This window comes from Juglans regia, chromosome 16 (assembly GCF_001411555.2).
Source record: "Juglans regia cultivar Chandler chromosome 16, Walnut 2.0, whole genome shotgun sequence".
Classification (NCBI taxonomy): domain Eukaryota; kingdom Viridiplantae; phylum Streptophyta; class Magnoliopsida; order Fagales; family Juglandaceae; genus Juglans; species Juglans regia.
This window is the reverse complement of record NC_049916.1, coordinates 4,291,554-4,308,659: the sequence shown is the minus strand read 5'-3', so window position 1 is coordinate 4,308,659 and position 17,106 is coordinate 4,291,554. Positions and strand designations below refer to the sequence as shown.

Here is a 17,106-nt window from a genome sequence, read left to right as displayed (position 1 = left end):
GGCCGATATGAAACAAAATTCAAAACCTTTTTTCCAAGTATACTCTATATGGTTGTATATGGGTTGTAAGCTGTTTTGTCACAGAAACTGAAACAATCCAAAACCAGAACTGCCACATCCTGTAAACAATGCTATAACCGAAACCACAAACATGAAAGGTGTTCAATGCTAACTATAGTAAAACCACCACACCCTCGAAACCTCTAGTCGAGCCCTTTCAACATTGGCATCGGCAAAACCAAAATTGAAACTCCATCTAATGCCCAAGTTCAGTCTAATTGTTCCCATTGTGATGATCTTTGAACTGAGCCTCACACTAAAAGAGTGCAAGTCGCGCTAAGAATTAAGAAAGGCAGGTAGTGTCAGCATGTGAGTTCTCTATTCGTGATTTTTGCAATGAAAATGCAACGATGACCGGGTTCAATACGGATCTTTGGTGAACCAAAAGATGCAAGTTAAAGCTGGAGTTTTTCAACAATCTGTGGCCACAAAGGCATATGTCAAAACGCCATTGTAATGCATGACCAAATCATGAAGGCAGATTCAACCTCGGTTCTGGTGAAAGTTCATGCACCTTATGGTCCAATGGAGTTAACTCTTAGCACAGGCATCGAAGTGTTTATGATAGGGATGATAGCATAAGAGGGACCTATAAAATTACATGTCAATAAAATACTTCTATACTAATAAAAAATTGTTATTACTTAAAAAAATGAAACTCCGAGTCCGAGTAATTCTTAACATCTCGGCTTTCTTGTCTTTTTCGATCAAGTCCAATGATATTTTAGAACCTTTTGGTTGAAAAATGTGAAGGCTGCTCCAGTTCATAGAAACGTTTTGCCTCCTGTTCATGACTTCATGAAGCAGTCAGCTCCCCCAGGGAAACCATGCGCCTGACCTCATTTGCAAGATCCATTACATGTTTGTCTTTACAACCTATAGAGAAAATTATAAAAAGAAAAAAGAGAGAATGAAAAGAAGAGCGAAAGCGAAGTTTTCCAGGTTAAAGAGAGAAAAACTGAAATATTCAATAGTAGAATTAGATAATGCTGAAGGTTCTTAGAAGAACCTTACCCATTTCAAGAAGAGCCTTTTCAAGTTGGAAAAGGTAGTCTCTGTTGGGACCTGATGGGCCTTCAGCGTGGATTATTTGTCTGTTTTAAAAGAAAAGGATACAAATGAAGGAATCACTTGAGTGACAGGAAATGAACAATTATGCATGGTCAATGAAAAATCATCACATAGAGGATGCCTCATAAATTTTGATCGTATTCGGATTCAGGATTTGGTGCAAAGTTTTCTTTTTCAGCAAATGCCAAACTAGATTGCATTTGAAAGATTCGTACTTGGCAATATCCTCAATTGAAGCAGGTCCCAAGTAATTTCTGTTGAGCTTCTGGTCTGGAGATGCAATGTACCTAAAAAGTGAAAATTTAGGTTTTGACCTGGTTGCATTGTGGCAATCCAACATGCATATGAAATGCATAGTCATTTGAAGGTTTTTGCCACTTACACCATTATTCCAGAAACAGCAGGAGTTGTAGCTGTAGGTTCCTAAAACAGATTTCAATAGATTAACTCACATCATTAATTGGTTCCTTACAATATTTGCAACGAACATGTAGAACTTACAGTGAAGAAATCAAGATAAGCCTTCTTGTCGTACTGCTTCTCCCTCACTTCTAAATGCTGCATACATACAAAGCAAGAAATCTAAATATATCAAACCATGTAATCATTAATTGATTAGAAAGTACAAAGTGTGGGCTTGAGAAAAAATTCTGGCTGAAAAGTGAGGTTGCAAAACATGGTAAGCATATCTTTATGAGCACACAATTAAATTAACAAAATGACAATTCAAGGGGACCAATTGATTACTAGTTGAAACATCTTGAAGGAAATTACAGAAGCGATTGCGATAAGTGCATTGCAAGCTTCAAAAGATAGATTTTTCACAAAGGATGTCTGTCAATAACAAGAGATTGGGATTCATCAAGATTCAAATCATTCTAATGCCCTCCCAGGCAGAAGAATGGCACTGGGATGCCATAAGAAATAAGCAGGGCTTTGCAAAAACATTTACCCCAAAAGTGTAGAACACTGAGTGGTAAAAGGAGGAATTTGTAATTACAGGCAAAGAGAGCCAATTCATTAGTTTTAAAAGACATGTTAAGACGGAAAATACCAAAAGGGTTGATGACTATAAACCTTTTTATCAGGAACAATTATAGGAAATGAACGAGATGATGACTATCAAATATTTGAAGTTGTAAATACTAAGATAGTGGGAGATCTTTTTTTTTCTTCCTTGGCAAAAGACAGTAGGAGATAAGCTCTATATAGGATTTCTACCTTTTTGCATTGAATATGCAATATATCATTTAACAGGTAACACGTATTAGATGATAAAAAGCATCGCATAACACCATTAATGAGAATAACCACATCAACTGAGTGCATCTCAAATTGAATTGAACTATAGGCAGACCTAAATGGACCTGTATAACTTGGCCATGACAGATATGATTGAGTGCAAGCAGAAATTATGAGTAAGTAGAATGAATGCAAAACTTGACTTTGCAAAGGGGTAGCCTCATAAGTGTAGCATGTAAGAGGAAAGGTGCAACGGTCAACCCTCTGATAGAGAGAGGAAAGGTGTAACCTTCATATGGTCAACCCTCTGATAGAGAGAGGAAAGGTGCAACCTTTATATGTTCAACCCTCTGATAGAGAGAGAAAAGGTGCAACCTTGATATGTTCAACCCTCTGATAGAGTGAGGAAAGGTGTGACCTTTATATGCGTGTGCATTGGTGTGGGTGAATGTGTGGGTGCACACATGTGAAAATGAACTGTTTTCAACATCAAGCGCTCAAATTTATAAACAGGTTCTCAGTGGATTAATGAAACTCGGTACTCTCGTTCCCTGATTGAAAGCCCAAGCTACTAGCCTGCTGTTCTTCTAAACTTGCCCTTGTCTCATAGTCTGGAATAGACTTCCATGGCTCCTAAGAGTGAGGGATCCTTTCCCAAAGAAAGCAATTAAGAAATTCAGTAATAGCAAAGAAGATAGAAGATTACGCTTTTAATAAACTTCCCAAAACTAACTAAACAAAGCTCACAATACCAATGAAAACAAGATAATAGATAACAACAACATTAGCAATCAGAAATTTGGATGAGAAGCACCAACTGCTTATCGAATTTTTGTCGAGCATTTGAATGAAAAGGGAAGGTGATGGTCTCGAATGGAACAAAAAAATAAAATTAAGATTTTTTAACATTTGTTAGAAGCCAAACCAAGATAAAAGTTCAAATAATATACTTCAAGAAACGTACCGTTAGTGCAGTTTCTTCATCTTCCTTTGTAGAGACCTTGTAGGCAACTCCACACTATGACCTCGCAAAATCACAAATTTATCCATTTTCATGCGTGTCTCATTTTATAATTTGGACTTCACAATGAGGAAATTACATATGTGAAGTCGAGAATAAAACTGGGATATGGCATACAAGCATAAATTTCAAGTGGGAAATTGATTGCTTATTCACGAAAGAAATTCCATCAACTATCTAAAATGTAAATATTATACAGTTCTTTCCTCTCCCCTATATGCCAATGTGGTAATTTTATTCCTATGGAAACATGAATAACACACTGAATTGAACGATAGGAGACTTCTATGTTCTGTTGATCTTGGGATATGCTTTTCTAGTGAACTGTTTTCTCCGATGCCTATTCTTCCTGTGACTTGACGGAAGCCTGCCGCAATTACCGAGACAATTGAGTAGACACAACCACCCAAGAGACACAAAACTCACAATACTCACGAAATTTGGAGTGAAAATAGAACAATTTACTTCATGATAAAACTTTAATTTCCATAATTTTTCTTCTTCCGTTAAATATCAGTGCGCCCAAATAAACCAGTGGATTATGACCAATGTAAATCGATTTACAATCCATCAATTAAAAACGGCAGATTATGTCTTCTTTTCTATTACTCATATATCTTCAATGCAAGATAACCCAATAAGATACAGCTTTCACATTACGGATTAACGACAGAACAATCACTGCACGATTGATAATTACTACCACTCGAACCATAGAAAAACCTATTAATGATAATTAAAAATCTTACACAGACTTCGCCTTCTGCTGGCTCCAATGTCACTGTCCTTCCTGGATACTCTGGTGTTCCTCTGTGGTCCGTACTACCTAAATCGTAATAATCGTCATGGCCCACTATATCAAACTTGTAAAATATAAAGAACACGTAGCGCACAGAGAGAGAGAGAGAAACCTTGATAGAAGACACGACGATAGCCTTTGATGAACCCAACGAGGCGCTGATCGTAGTTAAAGCCGGCTTTCCAAATGAGAGAACCATACCCAAATACCCACATCACCATCTCTCTCCACCTTTTCACTCTCGCTTTATCTTCCTTCTAAATGACGCTCGGGCTCTCTCCTTTATCTCTCTCCACGGAATAAGAGACGACGAATGAGAGAGAGAGAGAGAGAGAGAGAGAGAGAGTAGCTATCAATCTAGTGGGTTTGGGAGTGCAATAGGTACAGACGAGAGGCTTTGACAATTGAGAGGCCCGTGGAAATTGTCGAGCTTCCACCAGCCACCAGCAACTCGCCACGACAGCATGAAAACATACCAAGAAAAAAAAAAAAAAGAACAAGAAAAAGAAAAACGTGGCCTCATTGCATTTTTTAATTGGTTAACGATTCATATTCTTTTTACTATTGTTTTACTATCCGTTTTACTATTGATTAAACATTTAGAAATATAATCATTTAATTTAATTAAAAATAAATTTAATTATATAATTACGTTAATTGATTAAATTTATTTTTTATTAGATTATATAAAAATGTTATGTTTTAAAATTTTTAATCTAAATTCAAAGAGTAAAAAGAAAAAAAAAATTACAAAATAAATAATAATAAAAAAGGTGTAAGGGTATCATTACCTTTTTTAATTTCCATTTAATTTGCATATCAACTAAAACGGTTATGATATAACTATCACGTGATTTTTTATATAATTCTCTAATCAAAGTAATATTATTTTTAATTTAAATCTATCAAACCAAATGAAATTCAAATAAATTAAAAATGATTTTAGTAAGTAATTGTGCAAAAATTGTGTAATTGTCGTCATGTTTGTATTATTGATGTAAGAAAAAATATTGTCCATCTCTATTTTTATCATTCTCAATTATACTTGGAGCTCAACGGTCGGTCACCGCTGAGCAACAGACAAGCAACGAGCCCACCAAATGAGCCAAGCAAGCATAGTCTATACCAATGTTTTGAATACCGTACCGGATGGCGTACCGGTCAAGACACTGGAACGAAATATTTCGGTACCGGTACCGTTTCGTGTATCGTTTCGGGATAGTCGATATATGAATAAATTATATATATAAATATATATAACAATTATATTCTAAAATAATAGTTTATATATGAATAAATTATATATAAATACATACATACATATAAATTATAAATAGTCTAATTTAAATTGGGGGTCAAAAAATAAACTTGTAGTTTGAAAAAACGAAAAAAAAAAAAAATACACACAGTCCGAAATATCGGCCGGTACCGGCCGAAATATAGGCCGGTACAGGCCGAAATTTAGGCCGAAACGGCCGGTACCGGCCGGTATTTTGGCCGGTACGGTATATATCTAGTACCTGTACCGGCCGGACGGCCGAAACGAAAAATTTCGACCGTACCGGCCGGTACGGTACGAAATTAAAAACATTGGTCTATACTAAAATTCTCGCAAATGGGTTAATGGCGTGTAAAATATCCCCATGGCACATGGCCGAATTCTACCTTTTCAACCGCCCTATATCATGAGTAGAAGAGAAATAATATTTATAATCATAAAATACGTAAGTGTCGTGTAGTATTTATTTTTAGGAAAATAAATAAATATGAGTTGACCCACAAGAAAAATTAATTTATTAAAAATGAATCTCTATTTTTTAAAAAGAATGCGTCATACTTGCACAAATACTATAACTATCATTACTATATATAAAACCTGGTTTTCGGTCTCTCTCCCCTTCATTTTCATCTCTAGGCTAGCTGCATCATTCCATTCCTCCTCATCCATGATCCATGTAGATCCACAACCTGGATTTGTGCAGTGATCCACGGCCGTGGCCGAGGGTCTCTTTGGTTGAGGTAGGTGCCATGGATCTCTTCCATGCATATATTGGGTCCTCATGGGTCAAGTTGAGTATTGTAACATACTGATCATCATGCATGTGTTGGTCCTTTATCTTGGTCGATCTAAGGAGAAATTTCTATGGGTGATAAGGAATGTAAAGAGGAAATTAGGCATAGGCTCTATTAGTGGTTTTTGGGCATTGAGATCAGATGGTGGTTTGGAAAATCCGTGTGCCTGTCAAACCGACATGCAGTGTTGAAAGCAGATAGAAAATATATGTCATCCTGTCTTAGGTAAGGCCAAGTATCCCCTACTTCACTTGTTATGTGACATATTTTAAGTGCTAATCGTTTTAATGGTTGACATATGAAACTATTTTAATTTACAAGTGTAGTTGAGGATGACAAGATCTAAAATGAATAGTAGCATTGCTCTTGTACAGTACTAGAAATCAGACTTCATGATCCCCTCAATCTAGAAATTGGATTGACTTTTACAAAATTCTTAAAATCCCATTTTCCTTTTTCATTTTGAAAAAGTGTTAGTTTCTACACTTATATCTTGGTTATTTATCCAACACATATGAGATGGGATACCTCTTTCATACAAAAAAAGAAAGCAAGAAAGAAAAAATTAATTATTTTTTAATATTTTAAAAAATCGATTGTACTGATCTTTCAAAGCAAAGAATGAAAAAAGAAACGTAAAGAATGACAAAGGAAAGGAAAAAGAAAAATAAAAGATATTTTGGAAATATGTATCAATTCCTAGCTAATATTGCAAATCTTTCATAAAAAAGATACGTACCTTGCACTACAACAAAAAAGACTTTTTGGGATGATTTTGTTTTGGAATGAAATAAAAATCATTCCAAAAAGTGAGATTTAGGGACGAATTTCAGATTTTGTCTCAAAAAAATGATGGAAGAACAAAATCGACATGAAATATTTTGTCCCTAATAATGAAACCATTCGAATGTAATGTTTTAATGTTCAGATGGTTAAATTGAACCGTTCGAATGTACATTTTGGTGCGTTAAGTAAAATTATTATAGTGAAAAATTGTTCTACCGTTCAAATGTACAATTTTCACCGTTCGAATGATGCATCAGCATTATTCGACGTACATTTTGGAGCGTTAAATAAAATTAATATAGCAGGAAACTGCTCTACGTTTGAACGTATAATTTCACCGTTCGAATGATGAATCAACACTATTCGAATGTGCAATTTGGCACGTTAAGTAACATTATTATAGCAGAAAATTGCTCTACTGTTCAGACATACAGTTTTTACCGTTCGAATGATGAATCAATACTGTTTGAACGTTATTTGTATGGTTCGAATAGTGATCATATGGTTTTTTTAGAGAATTATATTTATATTAACTAATAATTATAAGAAATTTATCAATTAAATAATATAAATAATATCAATCAATAATTAGTTTAGAAAATATAAAATAATACTAATTCATAATTAAATATTGAATTTACAAAACGTTAAATGTTGTCTATTCTAAAAATAAAAAAAATACAAAAATAAAAGATAGAGAGTACTAAGACCCTAACTCTTTGCACACATCCTCGACTACAGCTAAGCGTTCCTCTATCTATGTCAGTCGAGTACTGATGATGACCTGAGTTGCAGACATGACATCAAGCTTCGTACGTAACTTAGAAGATAGTACAAGTTGTACGAAACTCAGACATAGCAGAACGAACCTCCATATGCACTGCATCGATCAACGCTGATGTCTGTTCGTTGATCGTTGCACGCACGATCTCGACCATGTCCTTATGAGTAGCGCTGTGTACTGATGCCTTGGTCTGTCTGGATGTCCCAGCGACCGATACTCATACACATGAAGAACAACAAGAAGAGTTCAGAAGACAGATGCAACTCCAAATGCAGCAGCTTAAGCAACAATACAGGCCTCCAAGCAACTGATGATTTTTTGCATATAGATTTTGGAATTATTTATTTATATACGAACAATGCCAGTCTCACGGTTATTTATTTAGTTCGTACTTATTATAAAACTTTTGTGAGTGTTAAACAGTTTTTAATATATTTTTTCAAATATTATAAATGTTTATTTGATTTTTTATTATTGACTTTAAATAAAATAGTTATCGTTTGAACGACCACATAACGTTCGAACGATCACATAATGTTGGATTGTAATTTATTTTCGTAGAGTTCGAACGATCACATTACGTTCGAATGCTATTTATTTTCGTAGTGTTCGAACATAATTTATACTGTTCGAACGCTTATATTGTTTGATTTGATCCTTTAACGTTCGAACGGAAAGTTAAATTAATATCGTTCGAACGTGTGTATAATTTATTTTTATTCGCAAGTATTTTGCAATTGTTCAAACACATTAATCCTGTTTGAACGTAAAATTGTAACCGTTCGAACGATATTCTGGAACGAATTTCAATCGTGACAAAAGAAATTTCTGTTCGAACGTATTCGAACGGTTTCCTTCAATTTTGTCCAAAAAAATATTTTTTGAGATGAAATAGTGATTTTCACTTTAATATATCTTTTGATATAATGTTGTTAATTAGAATGAGTTTGAGACCAATTTTTTTTTGTATTAAAAAATATTTTGAGATGAAATGACCATAATTTATGACAAAAATTTTGGTCCTAAAAGAGCTTTTTTATTGTAGTGTTGGCATGAATACGTATATATAATAACATTCAATTCCCTACTGCAAACTCATGATAGCATGCCTTGAAATTAATTAATTAGTTGACTATTTTCCAAGAGCTCGTGTGATACCCATAATTAGTTAAATACAGATCGTCCCGCCAGTACGTCCCAATCTAGCTAGCTAGCTAGCTAGAGGACAACCATGCAGAAGGCATGCTAGCTACCGCCAGTACGTCCCGCCTGCAGGAAGCTGGCTATAGCCAGCTTCCTGCAGGCCGCTACCCAAGTGATGGAATTTCTCAGCAATTTGGACGTTGCGTTGCTGATCAGTCATATGCATGTATATCCAAAACCAACAATAATATATATACAAAAGTTTTAAGCATCTGAGAATATGGAATGTTATTCATTGAATATATAAAATCAGATGCCAACATAACAACACATGCAAAATATCCAATATTCTTGATCTCCATACATATATTATTCAAAATATCCAATATTCTTGATCTCCATACATATATTATTCTAGATTCATCATCTTTCGTGCGTGTGTAAGGCACAAGTTTTACGAATATTAGTACTAACCCAAAGTATATATAACAAAATTAGTAGGATAAAAGGAAAATGGAGTATCCAAACCTTAGGGTACATTTATATCATATATATTAATAGTTATATATAATCGCTTATTTTCATGTCTCACATCGATCGTAATTTATATATAATCGATCTCGACGAACTTCAAAATACAAAACATACATATATATTGAAAGCGCGCGCGCGCAATATACATGCATGCACGAGTCCTAGTACTTGGAGACGAAGATCAGAAAGAGTCATCATGATTTGTAAATAATTAAAGATTAATCTCTCGAATTAAAGAGAACGTCCCTAGTGATGGGGGACTGTTAATGCTGCTGGAATCTTTGACACCCCGGCAACTACATCTTTGTTGATGTGATCAATACTGGCGATTGATGATGATCTATTAGCACTGGTTATGTCGACTGTGATTGGCAACTCCTGGGAGGTTCCTTTCTCATCGGCTACGATAGCTTTTGAGTTTGGTAGAATATCTTTGCTTTTACCCCACACCACTGTGTAAAGCCCCAGTACTATGACAATGGCTCCAATTAAACTGTAGAACAGCACATCAACAAACGTATTACGTGTCTTTAATCAACAAATGAAAATCAAGACACACACACACGCACATATATATGTACGGGCGTATATATATATATACCTTCCAAGGTGGATTTGCTCGGCTAAAACGATGAGGCCTAGAACGGCAGTGATGATCATGCACAGTGGACTGAAAGTCGTGACGAACACTGGGCCTCGTTCCCTGCTTACAACTCCTTGTACATAATATGTGATTCCAGAGCAAACTACCCCCTACATATATTACAGAAGTCCGCAGGCTTGATTAATTAGTAGTGTACTTGAAATATTCATGCATTAACGTTGCCACTAGCTTGTTGTCTTTAGTATATTTGTTAATTATGCTAAAACTTAATTAATTGGTGCTTACAGAGTAAACAGGGGCAATGAGCCTAGAATCCCAGCCAATAGCCCAGACAGTGAGGTCACGTTCCATCACAAGCGTCACGATTGCACCTTCCACCATGCCCATTAAGCATATCCATGCTGTGAGAGATAGCTCAGCCGGGTACTTCTTCAAGGTAAACGACTGAGAATCACAAGGACCACAATTCTCAAATATTAATTTCACCAAAAAAATGTATGTCAAAATCATGGATTCCAAATATGTAACACTAAGATTTACTAGCTACTTTACGCACTTGCAATATGAAGAAACCGGCCCAGCTACTGCAACTGGCTAGGAGCATCAAGGTGCCGGTGACCAAATGCTGATCATCCCCGGAGGACTGAGTGCTGGTTTTGTGGTGGCTTTCATGTCCTCTCCCCTTCATGAAATCGATGATTGGGCCTTTGTACAAAGTCATGACCATGGTTCCCATGACCGTGATTACTGTGCCCACCAACTTAGCTACACCATGTAACTTCTTGAAATTCACGGTCTCTAACCTGATTAATGACAAAATGATCGATTACATGACATGTTTTTGAGGCTGATATCCCGGTCTGCAATCATTATTGATAAATGCATATATATGGAGGTTTGTTTTTTCAGTTTCTTTCCCATTAAAATTTCCCGCCTGGCCTTTTACTTTTGCATATATATGTTTTGTGGCCCATGTAGAGTCCCCGGCAGGCCAGTTGCTGGCTCTTAACGCTAAAAGTGACTTTACATTTACCATGTGAATGAGACATGAGTTGAATTAAACGGCTTTGTACCTGAACATGATCGCCATTATGAAGGTTATGGCGGGGACCATATTGATAGTGGCAGATGCAAATGTTGCTGAGGTGGTCTTCATTCCCAGATAATAGAAGTTCTGATCGAGCACCGGCCTGCATGGTTATAAAGATTGGCATATATACCAGCATTAATATTAATGGCTAGGCCTTTAAATGTTTTGCTGGCTCTTAGTTTTCTGGCTAACAGTGGACTTTCATTGCCAAAAAAGGAATCAAACGTCCCATAGAAATGGCAGATTAATGCTACGATTGTTAAGTGATGGCATGCCTTTGAAATGGCAGATTAATACGTCCCATAGAGATGCCTTTGAAATGGCAGAATCTCTCTCTAAATAAAACAATATCTAAGGCAAAAAGGAAAGAAATAAAGAAGGGAGCTAGGAAAAAGAAAAGAAGAAAACATAAACTAAGATTAATTATATATATGATCTGCACTTCACTTCCTATTTTCTCTTGGCCTCCCTACATGAGTAAGATAAAAGAATATTGTTCAGTCGCCAGTAATCAGTAAAGATCATATATATAAAAAGGTGTAAGGTTGATCTCTTGCTAATCCGATCAATATTCCAGTTGGTGTTCGCAACAATCAAAAGTTGGTTTTTTTATATGCATTCTTTATAAGAAAATAAGAATATGCGTTAATCTAATTAGTGCGATCACTTGGCAAAAAACTAAGCATGTATAGTACGTTCTACCGATCACAGATACTCAAAGACATGAATGTAGAAGCATTTATGTATAGAGAAATGATATTTATAATCGTGAGTGTGTAAGTGCTGTGCAATCATTTTAAAAAAAATAAATAAATATGAGACCTATATGAAAAGAAATTAATTTTTTAATAATAAACTCTACTCTTTTTCAAAGCGACTATATAATATTTGTGCATTCCACGACTATATGTAACATTACTCTTATGCACGCGCATATACATATACATATACGTATATATATATTTATAAACAAGGTATTTAAGAGCATTACTCCAAGAAACCGAGCGCCACAATTCTTAGGAAGATCGGCAGAGTCATTTTTGGTCGTATTTTCCTGTAAAAAAAAGAAGAAAACAACATATATAATTAATTGGTTATATTTCTATATATAGCAACATATTGCAGAGGAAGATGATGATGCACTGCAAGAGTGCGTGCGTGTGTGTATAGTGAGAGAGAGAGAGAGAGAGAGAGAGAGAGAGAGCCTTTCAAAAACAACTGCCAAGGGAGCAATCAATATCGTGGCAACTACGTGACGGTAAGTTGCAAGGACGTAGTGACTCATGCCTCGCTTCAAAGAGACCATGGAGATGATGTACATTCCTGCATATCCAAACTGCAATGAGACCATGGCCAAGTAAGGTTTCGCCTTTCTTAGTGCTTGGCAAGACATGACACCCACTGCCCTTTTGTCTTCCATCTCTTTGACGTCTGATACACAGTCTCTCTCTCACACAGACAATCGCGTTTCTCTGATCTTTATATCTCTGTCAGCAACAAAATGAGAGAGCCTGCTTATATAGACATGCGAAAGTAAAAATAAATTAAGACAGGACTCCCATTATTCACAGCTCGAATACCTTTCCAAGGCATTTCCTGTCTGTCAGATAATTCCCTTATCCATTAACTATATGCATCGACTATTTTTCTTTCTTTCCTCCTTTTGTTGTACAAAACCAGCGTCACATGATATGATAATTCTAAGGATCAATACTATTCTCATCTTTAATTTTGTCATTTTCAATCATATCAAATGACGTGGAATTCTTTTAATTAAGTGATTTCTTACGTTAAGAACCACTTCAATGAAAAATCACTTTAAATTATAACATATCAATTAGCAGGGGGCTCAATACAAATTGAGGTCTAAGGTAAATTTAAATGAGTTATTCGTAATTATAATATAATAAAATATAAATTATTATATTAAATATTTTCAAACTTTACAATAAAATGAGATTTTATTTAAAATCTTTAAATACAATTTTTGTGAATATATATTTACAACAACTTAAAATGAGGTCTCAATACAGATTTTGTACCTCAATTTAGTAAGATCTTAAAAAAATTATTTAAAATATAAATCATTCATTGTATTACTTATATAAAAAAAAATTAATTGTATTAAATGTTAAATTTAGTATTATGAGACCTTGCACATATTGAAAACTATAAAAATTATTTAAAATTTTATTTAATGAAATGGTTTTTATTTTTATTTTTAAATTTAAAAAAATATATTTGTATTTTTAGGGACCTTACATAGGGTGGGAGCCTTAGGCAATGGCCTCAATGGCCTTACCATTGAGCCGCCCGTCAATTAGTGTAAATAAAAATGATAAAATTTAGAATGAATATTATGGATGATGATTTCCTACAAATTTTTGTGTCAAATATTTTCTAAGAGAGATGGATACAACATATGTAGGATTCCAAAATATTAAATGATGATTGTTGTTAAGAATATAATATAAATAATTAAATCTATCTCCTCCTATCAGCTTAATTAAATTTTTGGAACAAATAATGATTTCACATGATATCAAAGCAGATGTACTGAGTTCAAACTATATATGACTCTACACTCAACTCAATTTAATTAAATATTATACGTGTTGGTCACACTCATTAAAAAAGAGTCTGATCCACACGTGATTGAAAATTTTAAGAATATAATACAAATAATTAACTCTACCTCTTCCCTTCATGAGCTTATAAGATTTTTGGAACAAGCGGTGATTTCACGATATGTCTATCTTTATCTTAAATTGTAGAAAGTCATGTTTAATTATGAAATTTATATCGGAATGATAATATTAACCTATTATTCTTGGAATCATTGTAAAGAAAATAAATCGGGTTAATATAAAGAGATCGATCATGATCATGATCATGAGGGAAGAGTGTATACGTACGTACACTAGAAATGAGGGAAGTGGGCGGGGATTCGATTCAATGGCCACCAAATACTAGAAATTAGGTTGAGTGCTTTATCGTGATGCATGTGAGGTTGCATATGTGATGTACGTTTTGCGGTACGTAGTAGCTAGGCATGCTAGCTGCATGCACCCACATGCATGCGAAGATTAATATGGACAGGATCGATGCACCATTAATATTTAATTTCTATAAAATCAGATATATATTGGCTTTGAGTAGTACTGCGCTCGACGAACCACTCATGTTCATGATCATGATGACGTGGCTGTAGTAATTTTCCAAACTTGTACTCATCCAAAAGAAGAGAAAACTAAGATCAGCTTATATATATATATATATATATATGTATGTATACTATGCAGTATGCATGTATGTATATATAATCCCTAACTATTGTAGATATCTTGAAAAGACTAGTCAATTTTATAATTAGAACGACTTGAAATCATTATTATAAAGAACATAAAGAACTTAATTTCTAGCCACTAAGTAGCTGTATTCGACCTATAATCTTGAGCAATCCAGAGATTACAATAACCTAGTATTGTGGTGAAAACATAATCTATATATATAGATCACTAAAGGAGATTTTCACCATTACTTGATGAATTAACGTTCCAAATTAATAAGCACAAACATATGGGCGACAAACTAATTAGTTTATGAGAATCGAATTAAGTTGGTGCTTTCATGCTTGGATTCCAACGAGAAATACATGATCAAGTTGGTCGAATCCCACCTTGTAGAGAATGAGATGCACTAGACAGAGAAATATCATATTGTCAAACGTCGTTACTGCTAGTAGCAGCTAGCTATATATGTGAGGATTCATAAAGAGACATGAATTAATGTTTTTGGTTCCCTGTACATGATGATATAATATTGGACGTGTATATAAATATATATATATAAATATATATATAAATACATATATATATATGTGGTGATGAGTTATGTCTCAAATTAATTAATTGGAAAATTCTATACACTACACTACCATCTCACTCTCATCATATTATGTAAGATGTAGTACATTTATTACCATTGGATGAACTTTTATTGGATGATTCTTTATATCATCTAATGATGATAAGAGTAATGCTATACTTCTACCCTATTTTCATCCCACCATGTAAGATGTGTCACATTTATCATCATTAAATGATAAAGAATCATCCTATAAATAAAGAATCATCCAATGGTGATAAATGTGCCACATCTTACATAATAGGATGATAGTGGGATGGTAATATGGTGTATAGAATTTTCCTATCATCTAATGATGATAAATATACCACATCTTACATGGTGGGATGAAATTAGGATGAGAGTACACTACAACAAGGAGCTATTGAGACGATCTTTGTTTGGAACAAAATGAAAATTGTTCCAAAACATGAGATGTAGGGATTAATTTCAAATATCGTTCCTAAAAAAGATAGAAGTTGTTTACCGTTTGAACGAAATATTTTGGGACGAAAATTTTTGTCCCTAATAAGATAACTATTCAAACATCCATAAAAAACGTTTGAACGTAATAAATGAACATTTAGACGAAAATTATATACAGTCGAACGATAATTTGGCTTGTTTAGTAAAAACATTTAGCGGGACATTGACTTAACGTTCGAACAATATACAAAAAAATTCGAACTCTAAGGTTAAACAATGTTCGAACATATATTATTTATGATCGAACAGTAAATTGACGGATTAAGTCAATACATTTTGGCGGGACATTGACTTACCGTTCGAACATTTTACTAAGTTAATAAATGTTCGAACGTGAAATAAAATGTTTGAACGGTTGTTAGAGGAATGCTACTTTACATATTCTAAAATTATTTTTTATCATTTTATTTTTATTTTATTCTTGTTAAAATAATTAAGTTGTTATACTTATCATCCATACACCACATAATATAAATCAATAATTAATCCAAAAAAGATAAAAAAGATTTAATTCATAATTATAAAACACCAGATATTGTCCATACCAAAAATAAAAAAATATAAATAAAAGTTAGGAACTACTATGATCCCAGCTCTCTGCACACATTCTCGACTGCAGCTAAGCGTGTCTTTATCTGTGTCAGTCGAGTATTGAGCGTGACCTGAGTGGCAGTATTGACATGAATCTCTGTATGTAACTCAGAGATGCTAGCATTAATCTTTGTACATAACTCAGAGATTCTAGCATTAATCTCTGTATGCAACTCATGATCAAACTTGGTAGTACAGACATTCGTACTCACTGCATTGATCACCGTTGATGTGTGTTCGTCGATCTCTGCACGTAGTATGTCAGCCATATCCTCGCGAGTAGATGTGCATGATACCTCGACCTGTGTGGATGCCTCACCAGCCGATACTCCAGTATCTCCCGGCTGTGCATCTTTCCGAATATCAACCTGGCCGGTCAAGAACAAGTCCACGAAGACGAAGTCTCAAGTGTTTCGAGCTTTATGACAGGGTGGTGCTGTTGATCGGTCCCATTGGCCCCCATGCACGCTCGACAATATCTGGCACGACCCTGGAATATAGTAAAAATTGGGTGATCAGAGTCCCCGAATAACACTATATCTGTCGTAATGTACCGGACCTTTGATCGAATTCTATCGAATATATACCCCAGGAGGTCGATAAGAATGTCACGAGTGACCCGTTTCATAAATTTCGCTCGATCCATGCTAACCTCGATCTTGCGCTACCGATGGTCAATATTATTGACGATTATCAGATTCATGATCTTGAAGAAGGAAGATAGATATGCCTGCTTGATGGATTTCGTCCCATCATACAGAAGAGCATTTGGACCAACAATCAAGTCCCTCACTTCATGATCAGCGAGGGTATCGAGCTCATCTGTGTAAACTGATCCCTCGTGCTGAGCCATCTCCATATCACCTGAAGGATCAGACTTTCTAGTCAGCACGTTCAGATAGGCATCAAGCAGTCT

General features: G+C 34.7%; 2 protein-coding genes across 2 annotated transcripts; both read right to left on the bottom strand.

Annotated features, from left to right (window-relative positions):
* Nucleotides 1-498: 498 nt before the first annotated feature.
* On the bottom strand, nucleotides 499-4,582 carry LOC108992156 (gamma-glutamylcyclotransferase 2-3-like). Its single transcript, XM_018966624.2, has 8 exons — nucleotides 4,306-4,582; nucleotides 4,144-4,220; nucleotides 3,338-3,391; nucleotides 1,633-1,689; nucleotides 1,514-1,554; nucleotides 1,347-1,418; nucleotides 1,075-1,154; nucleotides 499-936 (listed from the first exon to the last, which is right to left on the bottom strand). The coding sequence occupies exons 1-8, from the start codon at nucleotides 4,412-4,414 to the stop codon at nucleotides 857-859; spliced, it is 570 nt and encodes a 189-aa protein (XP_018822169.1). The 5' UTR covers nucleotides 4,415-4,582; the 3' UTR covers nucleotides 499-856.
* A 4,843-nt stretch (nucleotides 4,583-9,425) lies between these two features.
* Nucleotides 9,426-12,698, bottom strand: LOC108992167 (WAT1-related protein At4g08300-like). The gene is made up of 7 exons (XM_018966635.2): nucleotides 12,413-12,698; nucleotides 12,199-12,261; nucleotides 11,191-11,307; nucleotides 10,674-10,920; nucleotides 10,403-10,561; nucleotides 10,115-10,266; nucleotides 9,426-10,006 (listed from the first exon to the last, which is right to left on the bottom strand). The coding sequence occupies exons 1-7, from the start codon at nucleotides 12,625-12,627 to the stop codon at nucleotides 9,760-9,762; spliced, it is 1,200 nt and encodes a 399-aa protein (XP_018822180.1). The 5' UTR covers nucleotides 12,628-12,698; the 3' UTR covers nucleotides 9,426-9,759.
* Between the last annotated feature and the right edge of the window lie 4,408 nt (nucleotides 12,699-17,106).